At 36.8% G+C, this 25,002-nt stretch overlaps 1 protein-coding gene across 1 annotated transcript in view; it reads right to left on the bottom strand.

The window, feature by feature from the left end:
* The window catches only part of LOC126369289 (unconventional myosin-XV), a 140,265-nt gene that overhangs the window by 23,145 nt on the left and 92,118 nt on the right, over window positions 1-25,002 (bottom strand). Inside the window, exon 22 of the mRNA XM_050013646.1 lies at window positions 357-685. Coding sequence (XP_049869603.1) covers window positions 357-685 — 329 coding nt within the window. The remainder of the gene's footprint in view (window positions 1-356; window positions 686-25,002) is intronic.

Raw genomic sequence — 25,002 nt, 5'->3', positions numbered from 1 at the left:
GTCGAAACACACACAGCACACGCAGCACAGTGTCGAAATATCGGGAGTCTCATATCCCCATTTAAACGCGGTAAGAACCCGTTATTATGTGTTTTAAGTATGACATCACTAAATATTGTGAAAATATAAAATTATGTTCACTTCCTTCTCGTAACCTATGACGAGCTTTCAATATTCACAATTTAACCTAGTGGTTATCGCACTTCCTCAATTCACTCTTTGATGTCAAAACTATGTTATACGATCCTTCGGATGAGACGCACTTTGTCTTTACTTATTTTATCAAACTGCCTGAAGAACCTTGTTTTCGTAACGTTAAACTAGATGGCGGTAATACAGTCAAAAAAGCTACTCACTCAGGACTCTGTCGGAAGTGATCCACAGCGAACTGCAGCAGCGGATGCCTGCCGTCGTGTTGCGGGGTGGACTGGTCTCTCCTCTCGTCTCTCATATCTCTTTCTCTGTCCCTCTCCCTCTCTCTCTCCCTGTCGCGCGGTATCGGCGACGACGTCTGGGCCCGTCGCTCTGCGTGCTCCGTCTCATCCCGTGACTCTCTACTCTCGCGTATTTCGCGCATCTCCCTCGAATCCCTCGACTCTCTGGATTCTCTGTTCTCTCTTGTCTCTCTTTCTCTCTCTGTGACGCGCTCTTTTGTGACTCCATTTGTGGTCGGTTTCGGTTGCACCTGTAACAATGTTAACATAGTGGGTTAGTTACAGTTATAATTTACATAATAGAGCAATCAATTTCTATCGGGGTAGAGCCATCAGAAGGCCGCAAGAGAGGGCCCAGCCACAACGAGCAATAACATTATTATACATACAAGGACATTAAATAGGTCCTTGCAAAACATTCTGTGTTAAGCTGCATGTGGAAAGTTCGCTCAGAAAGAGAGATACCACGCAATTAATATTGTATCTACTTAAATATATTAAATTTAACTCTACATAATTGTTATGAATCCATTTGATTATTCTATTTTACGCGTAATATCATAAATATTAAATATATGAGAGTGCATTGAATAATCGATGTCTATTGAATATTATTATAATTTTATTTAAATCGAGGCACTGTTGCGGGTTAACCGTTATCTGTATGTCATTGGTCATAAATACATACATAAGCTAATTTCCCACCGGGGTAGGCAGAGACTATGTAATTCCATTTGTTTCGATCCTGATACACTTTCATCATTGGTCTTAACAATAAAGAAGAATACCCTACGCTGTACTTGTGTGATTGATTGAAGCAATGCTAACAAATGTCAAAAAGCAATATTGATCTTTTAGATAAATTTGTTTATTTATTTATTTCACATATACATAGTCATTACAGATAATCCAAAACGACAATGTATGCAATCTATTTACTAAAATAATTTAGACTAATATTAGTGAACTCCGCCAACGAACATGTATATAAATCTGTTTTCGGATTTTCATGAGCTATTTCGAAAAAACTTGATTCAATGTGGCCTTTTTTACATTTTTACCAACAATTAATAACAGCTATTCAGGCGTTTGATTGATTAGCTCTGCTCAAAATAGACTACATAATACAAATTTCGCATAGGTAGGTTTTTTTTCAAAATCTTTGCTTTAATTTGGAGATTTTTAATCTCGAATAATGTGCTAATCCTATGAACATTGCAGAAGTTGTTTTCGCTTCTTCACGTGGACGTCAACGTTAATCATAATAACAGTTCATGGCAGGCGGCCTGTGCCCAGCAGTGGGACGTTCAGGCTGTTAAAGCTTACGTTTGTATAATAATAAGTATACTAAATAGCCATATTCCGTGTCCAAACACTTGTTGGCTAATCAGTATAACGTATTTATTATGTATTTATCGCAATATATGGACAGTTAAGCACAGCATGGTGGTACAGACAATGTTATTCATTCAGTCGGACGCAGACACGCTTTCGTGCGCCGGCGCACGCACGCTATCTCTTTTCTTTTCGCGGATACCGCGGTAATTGCTGGATGGAAGAGCCGTTTATGACATACCGGCATATTTCCTGAGATATTCCGTTTCATGTTTATCTTTCTTTTTTTTAAATAGATTTGAGGGAGGTTGAAAGAGTAACGATAGAGTGATTGGCTTTTAAGAATATTTGCAATTAAAGGTTAAATTGCATAAGGTATCTAAGTATTTTTAGCTGAAGTTCGCTACTGGTGCTAGATCCTCTGTCTCATAAGCAATTAATACTCGTAATTATAAATTACTTATTTTTTCAATTATCTTGTCATATATTATTACCTAATATTGTTTTATAGTTTTTTATGTTTATATATTATACCTACACAGCTTATACTGTAATTATTAGATAACTGTCCAATAAAAAGTAGAGAATAAATGTCATTTCTATGAAAAAAAAAACAGTAAAGATGCAACGGATAACATTATATTGCAACGTTCAGTTGTCGTAGGTACTTAGACTTATCTAAAACTGATTCAATTGAATATCTAGCTAATTTAACGAGTGAGAATGAGAAAATGTAAGGAAATAGATGTAAGGAAAAGGAAGTAGAGATAATAAATCAATACGCTTTATATGCCAGGGGGGTTAAAATGGCCAAATCGAAAGAATTCAACTAAGAAATATTGCTATTTGACATTTGTTTGCATTGCGCACTTACTTTTATATGCGCAAATGTCAAATTGCAATATTGCTTTCTCAGATGAATTGCTTCGATGTGGCCATTTTAACCCCCCAGGTTTTCATGGTTCCCTATTACATGGGACTTAAATTATGAGGAGTACGATTATATAGCTATAGGTACACCCCTGCCTACCCTTTCAGGGATACAGGCTTGATGATATACTATATTGTTGTGTTTTTCTACCTTTTTTTTCCGTTTCAAGGTTTTCCTGCTTAACGTCCTGACGACATCATAAAAAGATTCCATATTTCTGGTTCAGTTTTCACTGCACTATCACTAGGAATTACTTCGGTATGTTCGTTTCGATTGTTTAAATTCATTCGTGAAATCGATTATCGTTAAATGGGATTAATTATTAAAATAATAACGCCACTTTCACTTAAAATACTGGGTGATTATTAGAAAAGTAAATATAAATTGAATGTCGAACGCCGGCACTTCCCGCGCTGCAGTCGCGAGGTGCAGCGGCGGTATGCGCGTGCGCCGGTGCACCGCCCGCCATCTTTATAAATATTGATGCAATCTCGATGCTCGCTCCGATTAATCGCGGATTTTTTTACGCAAATCGAATACTTCGCTTGTTATAACGTGATTAGTTTTTAAAGGGAGATTAATTTCTGGTCGCGATGTGCTCGGCGGAGCATATAAAAGTCCGTAATGTACGCACAGCTTTAGCTTTAAATCTCTGATAAGAGTGCAAATATATGTAGACCGATCTTTAATCTTGTGATTTACGGCTGGCCTTCTTTCAGACCGTAAACAGTATTTTTTTATGTTTATACTTAAGTAGGTACCTATACCTGTAGACCTGTACCTCGAGAAACATACCTACTAATTTCCATATTTGTCAATTATTAGATTTATCGTATAAGTACATATAAGAATTTGAATTCAGAACTACGTAGGTATTATTTGATAGACAAGAATGGATCGACTTAATATAGACTACATCACTATGCTAATGAACGTCACAAAACTAGTTTACATACTTTGACAGATCTTATTCTTACCGCACATTGAGACTATTGTAAAATGTTATCTTAATCTTATTGAAATATAATCAATAATGGTTTGGAACTAGTAGTTTTGTTTAATAGTACTTGATAGTTGTGGAATAAGTATTTCAAATCACATATAGGTAACAATGTAATAAATCGGTACTTAATTATAACAGCCTCCGTGGTCCAATGGTTTGAGCGTTGGGCTCACGATCTGGAGGTCCCGGGTTCAAATCCCGGTGGGGACACATCACTTTGTGATCCCTACTTTGCTTATAGGACATTACAGGCTGATCACCTGATAGTCCGAAAGAAAGGTGATCCGTGCAAGGAAGGCACGTTAAGCCTTTGGTCCCGGATACTACTTACTGATGTAAGTTAGTAGTCGTCCCATGAGCCATGACAGGGGCCTTTGGCGGCTCAATAGTAACCTTGGTTGGGTTGATGGGGTTGGTAATCAACTTCACAACCCACATGGTAGAAGAAGATTATAAGCGAATTCAAATTTTACAAACAAGGTAGTAGTAAGTAGTTTCAGTAATAGAAATAAAGTACTTTGTAGGTACTAGCTAGAAAAATGAAGCAACATTTAAATCATTACTCGCAAAAAATAAGACTTTTAGGTACGGTCACGAGCATTATACACTTTGGTACCATGTCACATTAACTTTTTTGACAAATTGAACTGTAAGTCTCCACTAAATGTCAAATATGTTAGTGCGACAGAGTCCTAAAGTGGGTATATACATCATGACTGTACCTAAGTACCTATAAGATATGTTTTTTCGCAGCAAGTAGGTAACCATAAAATATAACCATATTAGCCGCAGACGCTAGCGAGCGTGTTGACAAAAACCGCAGCTCTTCTACCGAAACCGAATGCCTTTAACATCAAGGTTGGTTCTATAAAAAATACATTGTCGGTTTATTGAGTCTGTGGCAGAGATGACACTGGTTGGCTTCAGTAATGGGTCAAGGTGTTGCCATGGTGAAGATTATGTTGCGTGATATTTCCACGAAATCGCAGTACTTACCTAACACTACTTATTTAATACTAGCGGCACGCTAAGATGGCCGTTTTGACGTTTGTCCTGCTCATCAAGTTTCGCAATTAGGCTGTACGGGCTAAGTTCCCTCTGCCTGCCCGAATGGGCAAATAAAAAAAATCAAGTTTCACAAGAATCTTCTTTTTCTTCTATCGTGTGGGTTGTGAGGTGGATTACCAACCTGGTGTCAGGGTTACTATTGAGTTGGGACCAACGGCTTAACGTGACTTTCGAAGCACGGATCATCTTTCTTTCGGACAATCAGGTGATCACCCTGTAATGTCCAACTAAACCAAACTAGGGATCACAAAGTGATTTTCGTGATGTGTCCCCACAGGGATTTGAACCCGGGACCTCCGGATCGTGAGCCGGAAAAAGATCCAATAATTAAGAACTAGGTATGTTAAAGGGTCAAATAAATAGTTGTACTTTATTGTGTTTATCAAGATTTGTATTTTATAACTACTTAAAAAAAATTGCCTCGATTCCTGCAGACACCTAATATTAGTATGAAAAAATAACCCGGGTAAATAAAATAGGCATCTCGCTCATATGCAATCCGTTTGACGTGTGCTATCAACTTAATTCTGTCGGGTTATTGGCCAATATAAAAATCTGGAAGAGTTTTTTAAATTTCTGCCTAAAATTGATGTGTGACCTTTCAAATCTTCAGGCTTAGTAAATGACAAATTTTCAAACGTAACTCGTGTAAAAGGGATAACGCTGAAGAGATGATGAGTTATAATAAAGTTCAATGAACGTGCATAGATACTTATTTCGACGCGTCATTTAACTGCGTGATTGCGTAAGTATAAACTTAGAAAAAAAGAATTAAGAAAAAAGAATAAAGAGATCACGTCACGCTTTATAAAATTCGAATAAGGCTTTGAGTCCCTTCTGCCTTAACATAGGTACCTACCTAATGCGATATCATCATGTCGAAAATTTTCTAAGTTATGTTAAATATAAAATGATTTTTGATGTATTTTTCATACATATAAATGATGGGCAAAGGCTTCTCTCTTCACTTCGAAATCGGATGAGCAATCAAAATTTACTACTTACTTACTGAGTAAAGTTAATTTACTAATCAACCCGGCTGTTAGAGATGCGAATCACACACAGAAGTTACTAATTAGCAATAAAGATATACTATGCAACTAGTAATAAACGCTTATTTATTACAGGTCGGGTAAGACTGGGGTGCCAGGTCAATAGCACGGATGTGTCACAGATCGGAGAGAGTGATCCGGCTCTGGGAAGCATGCTACGGACTCCGGGAAATGGCTCTATCAATCTAGCTTAATGTCTTAACACTAATGTCGTCGGTATGCACCTTTATAATCCGGCCAAGTTGCGAATGCCATCCGAGGCAAATGACGTACTTTTACTTTGCGACTTTGGCAAGGATTGCGTATTTAAAAAAATATATCAGTTAATAATATTACGTGTTCGATAATTAATAGGATACACATTCGTCAAAGGACTTAATAGCAAACAATCATTATAATTAATTATTTGTTTGTAACGACTAAACTTTTATTTTTTAACAGTTACGTTCTCTTTTGTTTTTATGTTGAGCCGTATTTTCTACAGGCTTTTAATATATTATATTAATGTCAGCATTTAAGTATTGAAGCAAAGGGATTGCCACAGTCTCTGCTTACCACGGTAGCAAATTATGCATGTATCTTTTAATTTTTAACATACATGAAGTAACGCCTATTTCCCACCGATGTAAAAAACCGGCAGACGCATTAAAAAAGAAAAACTAATTATCTATGTACCATTAGTTGGGTTAGGTTAGTACCATTTATAATGCGCGCACATAAGTATAAAATATCAAGCAATCACCTGAACGAACCAATAAGTACAATATTTTCTATCTGATTCCGAACCGGTGTTATTGATCATTTAATAACATTTTAATGGCGGCTGGCCAGGGAAAGCAAGGGTTTATAACCTCGTGCTAACATGTAGCTAGTTATTTATAAGATTGTGCGAGGAAAAGTAGCCCCGTCCGTTTGTAACTGGTAGGAAATACTAGTTCCTATTAACTTGTTCCGGTGTTAGGTTACGTCACTTGCACTTGTTGAATATCGATTATTTTGTTTAAGCTTATTTAATATAGGGATAGCGGATTATTTATGAAGTGATTAGATTACTTACTTAGGTAATCTGAAATAGAAGCTAGGCGTGTATTTAACTCAGTGATTGGCTTTATTTTGAAGAACTTACACAGCTTCTCAATAAATGTTTCTTGTTTGTTTGTTTGTTTGTTTCTTGTTTAGAGGTTAGGTAGTAAGTATTAGTCAGAAACTATTCTTTAACAAGTAAAAAACATAACATATTTTGTTTAAACCAGGTCAAACGAGGCGGCACCAAAAGATCGAATCATAGCTACGCTGTAGGGGGCTTTATGAACACAATTATATCCCAAAATTGGTGGAATTAAGTTTGAACGATCTTTTGGTGAAAAGTATTTCATTCTAGAATACTAGCGACCACGTAATCAACGGCCAAGCAGTGAACGCCCTCAGAGGCTCATAACATAAATATAATAAGTCAGATAAATAGAAAATTGTATATAGCTTATTGTATGAATAAGCTGACCACTTAACAAATGTTATGCTCAAGTTGCTGTGTCCTATCAGGGCGTCACAATGTACCTAACATATCCATATCCATCAACCATATCCTGAATATCACCTATGTAAAACTGTGACTTGCAATAAATGATTATGACTAAAAAATTATCCACCACAGCCTATTGTTAGGGTCCGTATGTTTATTTTATGATAATTAGATTAAATAAATTAATAACAGCCGGAAAAAGTCGTGAATTTGTGTCACGACTTTATTATTGGTATTTTGTCACTGGCAGTTAATTTCTTTTGTTTTGATTTTTGATTTCTTCTTTTCGAAGAGGAACGTTTTTCCCGCCTTTTTTATAAAAGGTCGGGGGCGGGAATTTTGGTCGGTTGCGGCATTCTGGAACGAATAGTGGACAGTTAACATTGATTTACAAAATATGTATAAGATTATTCAAGATAATTGCTGAAGTTTGATTACATCGAGCACCTTCCCAACTGAGAGCAGTAGTATTATCACACTATGTAGAGGAAACTAAACGTAGTCAAGCCTCATCAGGTACCGTATAGGCGCCAGTGACCCTACGCATAGTTTATTTCCCTCATACGTATTACTGCCACTCCCGCGCCGATTTATGTGATTAATTGAAAGCCACTCTACACTTTCCCTACTAGCCGTTCATTACGCGACTTCATTAAATGTATACGCAGAATCGAGCTAAGTATGTGGTGTTTTTGTGTGAATAACTGTTTCTTAGATCTGGCCGGATTGGATGGTTATGTGCTCATCACTCTGTGCAGTGAAAGCGAATATTCAAAGAATTTGATGACAGTGTTAAGAACTTGCTAATTGATGGCTAAAACTTAGAAATTTCCAAAAAAAATTTTCGTGAAGTACCCAAATCTACACGAAAAACAATAGGTATAAAATCTAGGTATGTGTCTAATATCTTCATAGACCTGCATATAAAAGAAAGTGCGGAATGCGAACAAATGACAATTGGCAATATTACTTTTTATATGAATTGCAAGTATTGCAACGTAGCCTTTTTAATCCCGAGGTGGTACGTTTTGATGCGTCTCGCGAAACAAAAAAAGAAGCTTCTGCCCCTTGTGGCAAGAGTCGGGTGTGCCTTTAAAATAAACAATAGCAAGTGTCAGCTATAGAGCGTAAAGTAACGAGTGCGCCTGACGTGTAAACATGCGCAAGCACCGTTCTGTGTTACAGTTCAGTTTATCGAATAAACTGAAAGGATGTCTGTGTTAGCTTTTATGTTCATCAATTATTAGATTTATCGTGTAATAGCGCCATAGCATGGCTCCATCACAGCACAAGCTGAGCCATTTCCTTTTGCCCGTATTCGTAATAGTCATAATTACCTAGTTCTTACAGCAAATGTAAAGTGTTACTGGGAATAAATTTATTTTATTATTATTATTATTATTATTATTCTTATTCTAATAGAATTTTAATCGTATTGTTGTTTCGTACATTTACATATTATATTTGGAAATGCGATGATTGAAATACCGCTATATATGCTGTGACAACACCTGTATAGGATAGAGAAGTGTACCTCTAGGTGTTAATGACATCGTAACGAAACCTTTGAGGGGTGATTCAGCTCATTATTCTGAGTTAATATCAAATGGAATTTTACGTCGCAAGCATACGGCATTGAAAATAATAAAAAAATACACTAAAAATTACTTGAATTTTCCGAGAGGAAATTCCACTTGATAATTCACTAACACTCCATACGAGTACGTATAGGTATTAGTAACACCATAACGAGTACTGAGGGGGATGATACAGACCATGATTCTTAGTTGATATCAAGTGGAACATGAAAATTCCAGTGTTCTTTTTTTAATTATTTTCAGTTTCACACTTTTGTGACGGAAAATTACTCTTGATATCAGAATGATGGTCATCCCTCAAAGTTTTCGTTACGATGTCACTAATAACCTGTATATTTCTATTCGAGTTCACCAGTAAGGTCGATAATCGAGTTTACCAACCCTGAAGAAGAAGAAAAGTACGTAAGTACTTTTACTTCAGTAGGTAGCCGGATAAAACAACAAAGTTAAGAGTATTTTTTAAAAAACAACAGCTATTTTCCTCCATTCGTTATCGGTTCATTCACTTTTAACGGACATAAATAAATGCGTATACACAGGTGATTTGTCCGCCTGTCTACAATGTCACGAGAAAGCATCCATTGCTGGGTGGTGATTAATCTTTACGCACAATGATTGTGTAGACAAGCAATGGATTATTCATTCTGTTATGTTGGTATTAGCAATGAATCTAAGAACGGAATTGATGTTTGATAACGGAATGTCTGGTTATGATATAAATATAAAATAAAATAAATAAAAACAGTACGGTTGACGTATTTTAGTTTACGCTATAGATGTTACGACTAGCCGATTAGTCGACAAAGTAAGCCGATTAGTCAGCCAAATGATCAACTAATTAGATACGGTGCATAGCAAGTAAATTACTATTTTCTGAATCTAAAAATATTCTTGAGAAACTTCTTGAGTGTATTTTGGTGCTAATTATCTTATAATATGTTTTATTTATTTATTATTTATTTATTTGTACACAATAAAACAGACACAACAAACATACAAAGAAAACAGATAGTACAGGCAAGCTGATCTCTAAACAAAGAGATTTCTTCCAGGTGACCTACGCTTTTATATATTTATTTATTGCCTATTGTGTATTTTGTGTTTCCTTTATAGCGCAATAAAGTGTTTTTGGTGTAATTTGACATTCCCCGCTTCGCTTCCGAAACTGATCAATACGCTTGAACACATTAGCAGCATGGCCGGTATTATTGTAACGTTACGTCGCTTTAGCGATACATCACTTGTCGACCACAAGTAACTGTCCTGCAGTCGCTTCCGTATGACTGTCGTCAGCTGGCCAGTTATTGACTGCTCTCTCCTATTTCTATGGGAAAGTGTAATGACTCTTTAGGGTGCTTACAAGGTGAACGCTTTGAGTGTCCCAAGTGCATAAAGCGTCGCTATGATACCGGGAGTGAGTATGGTCGACCGCGGTACCACTAATAAGTACTAGATTTTCGCTAACCGCTAAACATCCGGAATGGAAAGCTTTGGTTCACACCAAAGTTCATGACTTTGAACATCGACGGCGCTTAGAGCTTGACGCCAATCGCGATGAATTGAAAGCCCGACCACCAGAGGCGATCAATTATACATATTTAAATGGTGAGCTCACATGCCCGATATGTGCGAGGATCTTTCCCAATAAGATTGGTTATTAAAGTCACATGCGGGCTCATGAACGTCGGAGTTGAAGCAGTCGCCGTAGCCGAAATCGGCTGGATCACATCATAATCATCATTCGATTTTCTCACGAAACAGACATGCATGATTGTATTATACAGTGTGTAGTTTTAAAATTTTAAGGGTGGATTTTACGAGTAATTTCATCGTGAAATCTCAATATTCTAGAAATGGGGGACTCTGTAGGAAGAAATCTGGCGATTTCTTGCCATGTATTTTTAAGAGTCTTTTGTAAATATTTCCTTTTATTTTGGTGCATTAAAGTATATTTGTATTTTGTATCTGTCGAGACAGATCTCAAAGCAATTTCTGGTGTCTAGATCTAGTAAAGAGAGTGTAAGCGATGCGGTGACACGTCTTCATGTTACGCCGAAACACCGGCCACTTTCACTGCTTATCTGAGATCGCACAAGAAGCGTGAAATATGACCAGACGCTCACCTCGCATTCATCTTATTTCAGGGCTCCAAACATGGTAAAATAATGAAGTTTCTACAAAATGCTTAGTTTTCTTTCAATGTCACACAACCTTTCGTAAATCGACTGTAGAACATAGTTTATTTTTTATCAAATGTCAATGATATGGGTCGTTCTTCTTTTTTATCGACAATAAAAAGACATTTTCCCAATTAATCGGACTTAACATCTTTAAAATTTCATATAAAACATCATATAAAGATCTGTCCGTAAAGCACTATTTAGTGGTTCTCTTTATCTTGGTAACATACTTTTTTTTGTAGGCGCATTCCAAAAAATATTGTGACAGAGTGGCCCTTTTCATCGGAGACAGCATTTCAATATACCACTCTGTCACAAAATTTTGTGAAAAACAATGAAGCTACGTTAATAACTAATTGAGGGACCGATTAGTATTTTGCTTGTATTTTGAGTATAATAAGATAACTATATTTTTGGACAATGGAAACATGAAATAAAATTCTAAAACATAACTTATTAAAAGCAGTACGTAAGATAGATCATTGTCGATAAAAAAGAAGAACGACGCATATAACAAAACACGTAATATAAACAGCCTATATACGTCCCACTGCTAGGCACAGGCCTCCCCTCAATCAGCCGGAGAGGGGGTATGGAGCATACTCCACCACGCTGCTCCACTGCGGGTTGGTGGAGGTGTTTGGGCTAAAAGTCCGGGACCAACGGCTTAGCGTGCCTTCCCGAGCACGGAATTATCTTACTTTTTCGGACAATAAGGTGATTCAAGCCTGCAATGTCCTTACGAAACAAAGGAGAGTCTCACAAAGTGATTTCGACAATGTCCCCATCGGAAATCGAACCCGGACCTCCAGATCGTGAGCCCGACGCTCTAACCACCACGAAGGCTGTTCATATATGCTTACCATTTATAGAGGATTAAAGAAGACAACTTGCAGCTAGTAGGTAGATAGGGCCTTAGTATAGATATTAGGTCTGTCAAGCTGTTAATATGTAAAGCAAGTTGCATGAAGGTCGTAATGAGTTTCTATAGTAATGTTGTTTTGGTCAAGGTAAACGCACCCTGTGTGGTCGCGATTGAAGGCCTATAATAACATAGAGTTTATAAGCATTCAACCATGTATGAATCATGCTCCATTGATCTCCACGCTTCCAAACATTTGTCCAAGTATTCATTATTGGGAAGTGGTGGATAGGCTTCAGTGTTATTAATTTTTATCCGCAATTCTAAGGAGTGGAATCTTCAGCTTATTTTTGAGTTCCTTCCACAAGTGTATTTTTAAGGTTAGTTTGGTCGAACACATAAAATGGCCGCGTAAGATGGCGGACCTCCCTAAAGCGCGCGAAAACTTTATATTCACAGCCAATTATTCTAAGATTGCAGCATTTGCAGCACATTCCATAGATTAAGTGCACTGACATTGCGGACCAACCGTTCTGGTTTAAACTGGATTGAACAGCTAGCCGGTGATTTAATAGAAACCAGCCTATGTACAAGTTCACTCGTAAAAGGTGCTGTGATTAAACTTATTGAGAGGCCGTGAATTGTAATTAATACCATGTTTCTAGTCAATGAAAATAATCTGCAGCCATATTTGGTTTGTGTGCCTTATATGACAGTTATGATGCATAGAGAGATGAACAGCGCATCACCTGTATCTATCATGTTATAATGACCTCCGTGGTCCCGTGGTTGAGCGTTGGGCTCACGATCCGGAGGTCCCGGGTTCGAATCCCGGTGGGGACATACCACAAATATTAGTTTGTGATCCCTAGTTTGGTTACGGCATTACAGGTTGATCACTTGATTGTCTGAAAGTAAGATGATCCGTGCTTCGGAAGGCACGTTAAGCTGTTGATTCCGGTTACTATTTACTGATGTATGTACGTAGTCGTTACCTTTGGCGGCTCAATAATAACCCTGACACCACGGTTGATGAGGTTGATAATCCATCTCACAATCCACACGAGAGCAGAAGATCATGTTATGGGTAGTTCTTCGAACACCTGTAGTCAATGTCATTACCGTGAAAGCAAAAATATCCTATAATCTTTTATTTTTGCTAATATCCTAATATATTTAAAACTTATGTAAGTTGCCAACTGCTACTAACTGGATATTTGCAAAAAGATTCTAGGATATTTTTGCGTTAACCTCAATGAAATTGAAATTGATTTTCGAACATCCATATGTTCGAAAATCTACCCTTATATTATAAGACAACGTTTACGTATCTCTACAAAACCCTAGTGTAGGAGCTACTGATATGAGTTTATTGTTTTATCTACTTGCTTATTTATATTTACTTATATTCATCATAATATCGTCTATTTACTTGTCATATAACAACTTCTGAAGTTGACGGATTTAAAACTGCAGTTTCATTTGTAAATTATGAATGATGATTGCATGCAAGATATATTTTTGTAGATATTTGTTATGTTACTTGTAAGTACGTGAAATTAAAAAGTAGGTAAGTACCGTACGAACATCATGTCATTACATGCATAATTCATTATGCTCTATAAAATGTATTACAATCATTATATTAAGCCATCAGTTCCGCTTGGTATATCTGATTTCAATCTGTCACCGAGTGGAATTCAGCGGCATGAGCACTTGCCTTGAACTTTTTATTCGAAATTAAGAATGTTATTGTTTTCAATCTGTGGCGAGGTTAATCAATAGTGATGTCATGCATTATTGAACTGTGGTTAATTTAATAAGGTGTTTTACAAGATACAACATGATTTTGGATATATCAATAAAAACTTAAAACACCGATTTTATTAACCGAACTTTATTTTTTGGGGTTTTGGAGAGGAAGAACTCTGAAAGACAGTTTTTTTTAAATATTTTACATGATTTAAGTAGTTTCATGCAGATAGTATGTAAAAGTTACTGGTGTTCAAATATTTTTTCGAAATAAACATGTTATTTTTGTGTGTCGGATATCGCATAAACAGTAGGTGATTTATTTTAATACGTGCCTTCCGTTGCAAATCCTGTTTGAACACAATCGTACAATGGACGCGTCACGTTTGTTCGTTAACAATAAAACGAATTGCGTTGCAAACTAAGGTTACCTATACTTTGTGCATAAAAAATAACATTACCTATCTTTATGATTTCCCATGATTGAAACGCGAATGACACGGGCGCACGCGATTTAAGACGCAAATACTTCACGAACTGCGCCGCTGTGCCAAACATGACACTTTTGTTAAGTTTACTGTTCAGTAACATACAAGACAAACAATTTCGGTCTTATAAACGTAATCAGATGTTCATGCATTTGGTCACAGTTGCCGTAGGTCAGTAGGTCCGCTTGCTTATTTTAACACAGGCTGTCGTTTTAAATAAAAATGTTGAGGGCCTATGTAGGTTAATTTCACGCGAATTTTGCTACGGCTAGTTACCGCAGTGGGCTATTGACAACGTTTTTAATTTACATTTGCATAGTACGTGCATCCTGTCTATTTTCTGTCTTGATTGTATCTCCCCAATGTCTGTTGGACGATACCAACAATTTAAACGACATACCTACTGATGGCCACAGAGGTTACAGAGGCTGCAAAAGATCGCGAGGAGTGGAAATCTGTTATTCGAGCCCTACATCCCAACAGGGGATAAAAGGATTAGAAGAAGGAAGAAGTCCTACTGATGGTAACTTTTAAGCTGGAGTTACCTCGAGGGTGGTGGGCCGGCGAGAAGGATTTGTTTGTTTCTCTGTAAGAACGCGTGCATATGCCACGTGCAATATTAACATTACAAATAATTCCCTGCCTGGAAAGCTCATGTAGTTCTTGCGCATAGTTCCTATGACAATACAAGAGAAAGAGAATACCTACAGCCTAGTGCGAAAGAGACAAAACAAACCCCGATACCGACCCCGCCGGCGTGGTCGACGATTTCCCTTAATCAGCGCTTATCGCTATCGACCCACTAAGGTAGATTAATTCTTTCAAATATTTTTCCTCTCAGACGAGCCCTGAGCCGAGGTTCGCGCCCAACTTGACACCCTCAGGCCTGTTGTCTTAAAACGTTGTACCGGGTGAGAGCTTCAGCGCTCCCCATTTGTCCGACCAAGTAGTTAAAAAAAAGACAAAACAAAGAAAATGTAACTACAAACTGTTCGAACAGCGGTTGCACGCACCATGTTATTACGCAAAAGGATAGTTTGTATGCAGCAAGTTTCAATAGCTGTTTGCTTGAAAATCGACCTTCCATTCCACATTTGGGAGATCGCACACCACCCGTGGTTCATAACTCGTTATGCGAACAAGGAAAGTGAGAGAGCTGTCACGCTCTCGTGGCCGGAGCCATGGCAATTAGTTTTGCTGAAATTGACAATTACGCGCCAACACGACTACGCCATGATACGTCGTCTACGCATGCGCTTTCTTCCTTAATAGACCACGGAAACGTTCGTTATGAGCCTATTGGCATGTTCTTTCGTTAAAACAATCAGCATAATTATGTACATACGATGACCCACTGCTCCCCTCATCCAATTTTGTGCGTGCCCAATATCAACTGGGGTTGACCACGCTGTCGTAGACGTAGAGCGGGTTGGTGGAGGTGTTTCGGCTGGTAACCGATTTAAAATAATTTCATAAACACAGAATAATATATTATGTATGTTTTTTGTTTTCTAACTAAATATTAATTTGTGTATATTTTAATGTTGTAAATGTATATGTGGAACCTGGAACCTAACAGAGGGCTGCAGTAACTGTCAGTACTATTCAGAGGCGGAGGACAGGAGTCCTAGTTATGGCTTTGTAATATACTACTATGGGCGCCATCCCACTTGCGTCAGACAGAGTACTGCGGGGCGGAAGGCAAGAGGGAAACCACTGCCGTATTTTTCCCTAAAAAAGTAGTATGGAAAATGCTGCACCGCCAAGAGCGTGGCTCTTAAATTGTTGATGATGAAATGTATACGTGTGTCGAAGTTTTTACCTAAATAAATCTTTTTATTACCTATTATTATTATTATTAATAAGCTTACTTTTTCGGTCTTCAAATGATCCAGTCTGCGATGTCCTAATCAGACTGAGGACTCACAAAGCGATATTGACAATGTCCTCATCGGCAATCGAATCCGGACCTATAGATCGGGAGTCCAACGGAGGTTCTTGTTCATTCAATATAAAACAAATAAGTATTCGACGTCTTTTTTCCTTTTTATGTAAACTATGGATGAATATAACTAATTAAATATGTAGATGTATTACTGTGATGAGAACGTGGCGTGCGTGTAAACCATTGTTATTTTCTTGCTGTTTAACTAGCAGCTTTAAGCGGAAGCCGACAGATGCACAGATATCTAGCATAATAGACGGTAAATACGTAACATAATGTATGATCGTCAAGCAAAAACTCTTAAAAAAGCTAATTTGTCAGCTGACTTGCTTAAACTGTTTTTATCTTACGCCTATTTATAGTTCGTACGTGAGTGACAGCTACAAATCGGACTAAAATATGTACAAAAGTTAGGTACCTACTTAGTGGTGAAAGAAGTATTCGTACAATAACATTAATCCAGTGAGGTTTAAAACTATTTTTGGTGTAATCTTTTGTACTAAGATGTGAACAGATTATACAATGAATACAAGATACATATACAACACAAACACAAAAAACACACAACAACCAAACATGAAACACAAATTATAGAATGGGTAATAAAATACTTCTATTAAAGTAGTAAATTGACTCGTAGAAAGAACTGGAAGGCGGGAGACCTGTATCCAATTTAGTAAAGGATAGTAAAAATTTAACACGAAACTAAAACAAATTCGAGGTCTCTATGTGCATGGATGTTGAACAGACAGGAATCACGGATCGTCGCTTCTAACATGCCTTCGTCACCCTACGAGTGGTCATTGTCGGGGACCGTTACTAATACCAACTGACATCAGAGTTGCTGCACTGTCCTTAAAAGGGGGACCGTTTTGGAAAAGGGAACTGTTTGAACGCAGAAAGTATCTTTAACCTTTAAATCGAAGAGGGTCGTAGAAGCGTAACGTTGTTTTACGAAGCAAATAGCCCAGCGTGCCGCTCGTTTAACATCAGTGTTTACTTTACTATAAAAAAATTGTTTGTCAATGCGCAGCCCCTTAGATCAAGCCTTCTTGTGAAAATTAATTTACTTCGGTAGGTACCAAATTCGACAAGGTTACGATTTGTTAATCATAATTTTCTGAACAGTGACGGTAATTTTATGCTCATCGAGTTATTAAACAGCACCTAAGAAGTTAAAATAAAACCAACGAACTGCCCAATTAGGTTGCATGATATGTATTTCCATTGCTAAGTGTAAATTGTGCTGCAAAAACTCTAGTGCAACGGATATATCGTTCAACATCGAGAGTAATCTGCACAGTTTCCTGAATCAAGCTTCAACGGTTTCTGAACGATTGAGCTCATGCGTGATCGCATTTGAAATATTTTTTAAAAATACACGTTGGCTAGCTAAAATCGTGCACATTTTATTAGTGTGTTATTTGAATAGGCTGTATGACTGCTGTGTCAGTGTCGTTGATTATAGTATCGAATAATAAAAAAGTAACAAATATTATCGATGATCTTGATACCATTAACTATACTATCTACTCAGATAAAGATCGGTATCGTTTTTGCTCATAATCCACGTAACGGAGGCTGCCATTGCCGTCGGCTTCACCCAGTTTTATAGACTATTTTACTGCTGACATTAATATTACTAGGCATTTAGAATCGAGATATGGAATCACAACGCGGCGGACTCGATATAAGATGAAAGTTGCACTAGCTATTTCAAAAGCAATCGTACCTGTAATACTTTACTTCAACGTAATTATAACGAAATAATACAGATAATGATAACTAATTACCTACTTCGAATTGTCTTACTCTGTCTACTTATAGCAATTAAACCAGAAAGCTCTGTTTGGAATCAAGGAAACAAAAAAAACAAAGAAAGAAATATTAAAATGACGAAAATAAATTATTTTAATTTAATATTTCTAGGTTGCCGCTTAAATTTGATCATAATTGGTTTACGGTTTTTGTTTACTTTTATGGAATTAAAAACGTACATCGCTAATTTGATAATTTTGGCTCAAATTTCACGGCTTCCATTTTGAAAAGTATTTCTTTAGGAGGCAGTCGATAATTGAAGTGATGCCTTTAGATGGTCAACGAACGGACGCATGTGTCGTACGCAGATGATGATGTGTGATGATGACCGTAGAAGATACAAAAATATTGCTATATTAAAAATAAAAATGTAAAAAATAATTTTTTTTTTGGATGTTGCCATCAGCATTTCTGACTGGAGATACCTACTGCGTGTAGATATACTTATTAAGTGATTAAAAGTATTATCTTTCTACACGATATTGTAAAAATCGACAGTAGAATATGCTGGATCATAATATTATGAGCTGATTAATCACCATACGATTCATCATTCATTTAGGACTTTGTGTCAAAAGCGGCTGCAAGTTGTCTTCTGGTGGTCTAAAAAGGCCACATTAAAGCAATTCATGTAAAAATATCTTTCTTTTATATACGCAAATGCCAAATTGCAATTATACTTTTTAGATGAATTGCTTGAATGCGGCCTTTTTAGACCACCTGATTACTTCTGTCTTTCTCCACCCCAGGTACTATGGGAGTGAGTTTATGTTTGTACTCATCTTAATGTTAGAATGACTTATACAACCAAATACTTAAGTATTTTAAACGCAAACAACTTATTTTAAACGTTTAAAGAAAAAAAGAAAGAAAGTAGGTATAAAATGTATATTAGCAAAAATTCAGATTAGTATACATTGCTCAAATGACAGTGAGAGATTCACACGGACATCACTTGGCCCGTGCCGGAACCGGAACCACGGTCCTAATCACAATGCGAGGCCTCGGCGAATCACTGCACGCTACATATTAGCTTTGACAAGCATATTCAATTTGTCAATGGCATGTTTTGGCAATCTGTTGTGACTGAGCGGGCTCCTTGTATGCGATTAGGGTCTATAGAGGATTTAATTTGATGTACCTCTATTATAGAGTAGTAAGCTACACGAAAACTCGATAACCATATAAGTCGATGGACTGGGAACATCACTAATTTTAGGCGCAACGATGTCACATCATTAATTTTCACATTTGACAGTTCTAATCTCCGGCCGCCGTGGACTGGAGTATTTACTTAGTTGAAATTTTATTTATTTATTTATAACACACTTATTACTATCATTACAGATGTTCCCCTAAGCGATAGTGAAGAATATAACTAGTACAGTATAATATCTACATCCTATAACTAATAATAAACAATGATACCTTTATGAATTCACTCAGAGCAATGTAATGTAATCTTTTGTAATCCTTTGTTGTGCTGAACTGTTCTATATAAAAGATTATTCAAAATACCACTTTCTTCTTCTTCTTATCGTGAGAGTTGTGAGGTGGAATACCAGCCTCATCAACCCTGGCGTCAGGGTTATCATTGAGCCGCCAAAGGCCCCTGACATGTTCAAAAATACCACTGATTTCGACTTTATGCGCTTGAATTCATGTTTGAATCATAGATAATTGATATCAAGTGGTTTCCAGGATTTGTGCCTGGTTAATGGGAACATGCTCCCCCTATTACATGTAACTTAAACATAGTTGGTGAGGAGTGGGCATATAAACTACTAGCTTTTGCCCGCGACTTCGTCCGCGTGGAAGGATTTTCCAACTAATTCCCGTTTTCGGGAATTCCTTTCTTAGTGCACCTCTACGGTACCTAAGCTACGTCCCTTCCAAATTTCAAGTGCCTACGTTTAGCCGTTTAGGCTGTGCGTTGATATGTCAGTCAGTCAGTTTCTCCTTTTATATATTTAGATACGGCTCTACCTACTCCTTCGATATCCGCGTGACGCTATGTCATGCTGTTTAAATTATATCAATGGTACGCAATATAAAAACAAAGTGCAGTCATTAATAGTGTGACGGCAGCCGAAATCATCATCTTACTCAATCGCGATCCTCTGATGGTAGTTTGATAACCGCGTGTCAAACCGTAGAGAAAAACTGCGGTAAAATCAGGGCACAAATTACGAACTGCGTCATTTAGGTACTTTATTGTTGGCGTTATATCGAGCGGTGAACTAAGTATTTTAGTTTTTTACCAAAAAGCTCATTTACCCATTGAATGCTCGCTGGCTGACCTGCATTGCAAATAAAGAACGAAGCGACCTATTCAATCGGAAGCTACATATTCTTTGGTTTGGCTGACTCTCATCGTCATCTCCCTAGCATTATCCCATTTTTCACAGGGTCCGCTTACCTAACCTTAAGATTTGACAGGTCCGCTTTTTTACAGAAGCGACTGCCTGTTTGACCTTCCAACCCGCGTAGGGAAAACCAGCCCAATACAGATTAGGTCAAATACCTCTGAAAATGCATTTCTCGGAAACGTGGGTTTCTCACGATGTTTTCCTTCACCGCTGAGCACGTGATAATCATTTATAATCCAAAAATTAATTCGAAAACAAATTCGACAATCATTGGTTGTGCTGGATTCGAATTCGAAACTGCGACGTCAAAGTGAGAGGCAAGCGTTCTACCAACTGGGCTTCCACGGCTTATCACTCACCAAGCCCATCAAGTATTGTATTAATAAATAACTACATTAAAGGAGTAAATAGCTGTACTTTGTGGTCATGCAGTTTCGTACTTTATTTCGTAGATATATTGACGGAGCGAATTGCTGTACTTTATTAGGTCAAAACGGCCATTATAGCGTGCCGCCAGTTTAAACTATTTTCGCTCTATTTTCGCGCATCATGGAATACGTTCTATTCTGATGGCTGTCCTACGCACCTTTAAAGCTAAAATAATAGAAATCAAAGCGAGTTTTATCTACGTATTGTAGCTCGCTTACCGCCGTCTATGGAGCTGGTCCCTTGATGGCCATAACGAAATATGACGTTGTGTTTGTGTCCCCGATTGCGGATAAATGGACATATTTCAATGAACGCGTCACGCTCTACCGGACAGTATTTTGAATCGCAGATGAAAGTGTAAATAGTAACGCTGCTAGTATTTGAAACAAACTTATTTATTCATTGTATGCGAAATGTATCATTTGTAGAAATGATATACTCACGCGCGCCCTTATCCTCACGCGCGCTCTTAGCGATAAGGCCGCCTTTGCCCACCTTAGAATAAGTTTATCCAGTAAATGTTTTGTGAATTTGTGTGCAATAAAGTGTTTTATTATTATTATTGTGGATATACTTTTGTTATTTATAGCTATTTTAGGTATCTACCTACTTGTTTGTAGGGTAGGTTATATATGTAGGTAGGTCTCTCTGTTTAGTTTTTTCAATATGATTAAAGAATATAGCAAATACTTAGCTATAAACAACACTATTTTAAAACTATACTGAAAGTTAATGAAATGAAAAAAAAAAAAAACAAACACGGACGTCTCTACAATGCGAAACAGCACTAAAAATGTAAATATTTTCACAAATAACAATGACAGATATCTAACATCATGCAAATAAATACGCTTTCCAGTAAATATACAAGTGAAATACTTCGGCTCCGTAAGTTACACAATAATAACATGCAATTGCTGGTGCTATTGACATTAACACAAATACACATTACATTACATACACGTACAAGATGCTACAGACTTTCCCCCGCACTCATTGTGACATTTTTTTTATTTATTTTTCTTTTACCTGAGATCAAGGCGTTGGTTCGGTTTCCTACAGCCATTGTTATGGGCGACTCTAGAGGATGTTAGAAATTCTTGCCGTTTACAACAGGAAGTTTAAGAAAATAAGTGTGGATGGAACGATTTGTTTGACATAGCGACATAGCCGTGGGGGATCAATAAACTAAGACTTTAGTAGTAATCTGCATTCTCCTCGTATACGAGTACTTAGCATATTTAAGATAAATATGTTGATTATTTATTGATTTAAGTAAACTGTATAGACTATAGAGTACATACACGTAAACCCTTAAATTGATGGACTCGTGGGAATAAATCTATAGAATACATAATATTTATTGAACTAACATTATATGATTGAAGCAATTCATCTAAAAAAAACAGTATTGGAATTTGACATACGCGCATATAAAATTAAGTGTACAATGCAAACTAATGTCAAATAGCGTTGTTTTTTTCGATGTGGCCAAATCCTAGGTCCTCATCTGTCTATTGTAAAGATTCAAACACAAATATTTGTCGACTTTTTTGTTTTCGTACAACTTTGGGCTTATACAATACAATTATTCGGCCAGTTGTACTTTTAAATAAATTTTATCTTAACAATTAATCTCCGCTCTTAGAAGGATGATTGTTAAATTAAGACATTTGGTTAATTACATTATATTAGTTGAGTACTGATGGCTCGAAGTTTGCCTTGATAGGTGAAGGGTCATGTTCGTGGCTAGAGGCTCATGTAGTTGGAACTTAACAATTTAATGCCTTGTTCACATGTGCCGAGGAAACCGGCGAGAGAACACTCGGCCAAATGAAAATTACTCGGCAGAGTGTACTGTCTCGTCGGTTTACTCGGCATGTGTGAACTAGCCATATGTAGTTGTAACAATTTAAGTAATAATGCTTATGTATGTTCAGATGTTGCCAATGTAATATCCACCAAGTAAAAGGTTTCATTAGCATTCAATCGCACGTTTGAGTTAAATGTTAGCTGTTGAGAAACAGAAGTATAAAACGATTATTATTATTGTCTTTTCGCAATATAGACATTAAACACTTTATCACTAATAACAGCACATTGGATAAAATCAGAAACAACAACAGAGCTGGGCAGAGGTGGTCTTATCGTTAAAAGCGATCTCGTCCGTACGTAATCTCACCAATTACAGGGGGTTAAAAGGGCCACATCGAAACAATTCTTCTAAAAAACAATATTGCAATTTGACATTTACGCATATAAAAGTAAGTGCGCAATGCAAACAAATGTCAAATAGCAATATTGCTTTTTTATAACCCCACAGGTCAGACAATATTTAAGAGATTAAAATTCATTTTTCAAATTCGTAGTTTCGCCTTCATTAGAATAGGTATGTTAAAATACTAACCCCACAGGTCAGACAATATTTAAGAGATTAAAATTCATTTTTCAAATTCGTAGTTTCGCCTTCATTAGAATAGGTATGTTAAAATACTAGATAAAATAACAGGTACCAGTCACGTTTACGAGAATAGTTACTGCTAGATAGGTTTGTTGCATGCAGCGGGCGTGACGTAACAGAACTGAAATAACAATTAGTTAATCATTTGAGAATGAGCCTTAGGTTGTCTACTTAGCACCTAGCATTAAAATCAAGTGTCTATGTGTAAAGTATAATGAGATAAAGATCGTGACGCGATACGATACAGATAATGGCGATATGGTCTAGGTATTGGCTACGACACGTGATCATACGAGGTTTTTCCTTCACGTTTATTTGCACTAAATTCTACCTACTTCTGTATATCAAAACAATAATAATAAATACGTTTATTTTGGATAAATCACAATACACATATACATTTCTTTATAACGGGTACAATACTTACTTAATCTAAGAATAGAATTAAAAAGTATATGGGTGTCAGCTGTTATTTGCCCAGAAGGCAACACTAAATACAAACTCCATTCTTCACTCCACATTCATAAACCATTTCATACACGCACGCCGGTTCAGAGTAGATCGCACTGAACCTTTTCTACGTAGATACATGTCCAATTTTAATCATACTATGTTAAAAAGGGTACTTATAATTCAAGTATCGATTTGTAGTATCCTAAAATTAAATTAAACTGCACATTCATGACACATAATTTCACAACTACATTTCACAGTCTTTCTTTTAGCAAGCTGTTACAAAAGTAAAATTAAATTACATTTTCCAAAAGAAACTAACACGGATCGTCCTACTTATTCGTACGAGTAACATTAGTTTGAAGTTTTATCTCTAAAGTAACTCGTTGAAATAAATCTACGAGACAAGTAACCGCGGTTTAGATAACCGGAACCGAGTTGTTCGTATCATAATTAATGAGATCGTCTGTACATCTACCTGTTTATAACCTAACGTAAGCTTGGAGACAGAATTTTAAAATATTCTATGCATTTATAGAGTTAGCTACATAGGAAGTAATGACATAAAGCCAGTTGAGAAAATAGTGTCGATTCGGCCACCACCAATTTAATTTTAACTTAATGTGACAGGACTAAAATTAGCTCCATCTCTTTCTTGTACGAATTGTAAGTGAAGGACGGCGCTAGTTTAAGATGTCAAACTAAAATGATAGCCACTTTCCAGGCCACGTAATAAAAATATAAATGGCGCTGTACAACGTTGGCTTCATTTAACCTTCTAATTTCATGGATTCCAGACATATGCATCTTTATTTTTATTTTTGGGTATTAAATGATGGCCCTTGTTATTACACACGTCTTCCAACCAACTTATTCTGATCAAAATAACAATATGGGTACCTAAAAATGAAATTCTATAGAAATCTGATCCAAATGTCAAGCAACATTTATTTTTATACATGCCTCTGCCATTACATTATGTTTTTTAATAGTTATGTACCCGAGCAATGAGAAAATAGGTAATTATGCCATTGGTAGGAGTTAAACTGCGCATCTTTTTTCGTTAAGCATTTTTTTTAATACGTGGCCTGGATACTCCCTTATTAGGTTAAGTTTATGTGCGCTCGAATACCGTGCACTTTAGATTTTGTTTTAAAGCTCGTAGGTATGACGTCCAGAGTGCCTGCCCGCCAGGATTATGTGTCTAGACGAGGTCACATCATAACAGTACTTAATAATGTCCATACCTACACTTAGAATGAAAATTCCATCATATTGCGTAACTAAGTACCCATAGGACTG

The sequence above is a fragment of the Pectinophora gossypiella genome, chromosome 8, assembly GCF_024362695.1.
Source record: "Pectinophora gossypiella chromosome 8, ilPecGoss1.1, whole genome shotgun sequence".
Lineage (NCBI taxonomy): Eukaryota > Metazoa > Arthropoda > Insecta > Lepidoptera > Gelechiidae > Pectinophora > Pectinophora gossypiella.
Note: the sequence above shows the minus strand (reverse complement) of the source record. Positions and strands in the feature narration are given on the sequence as shown.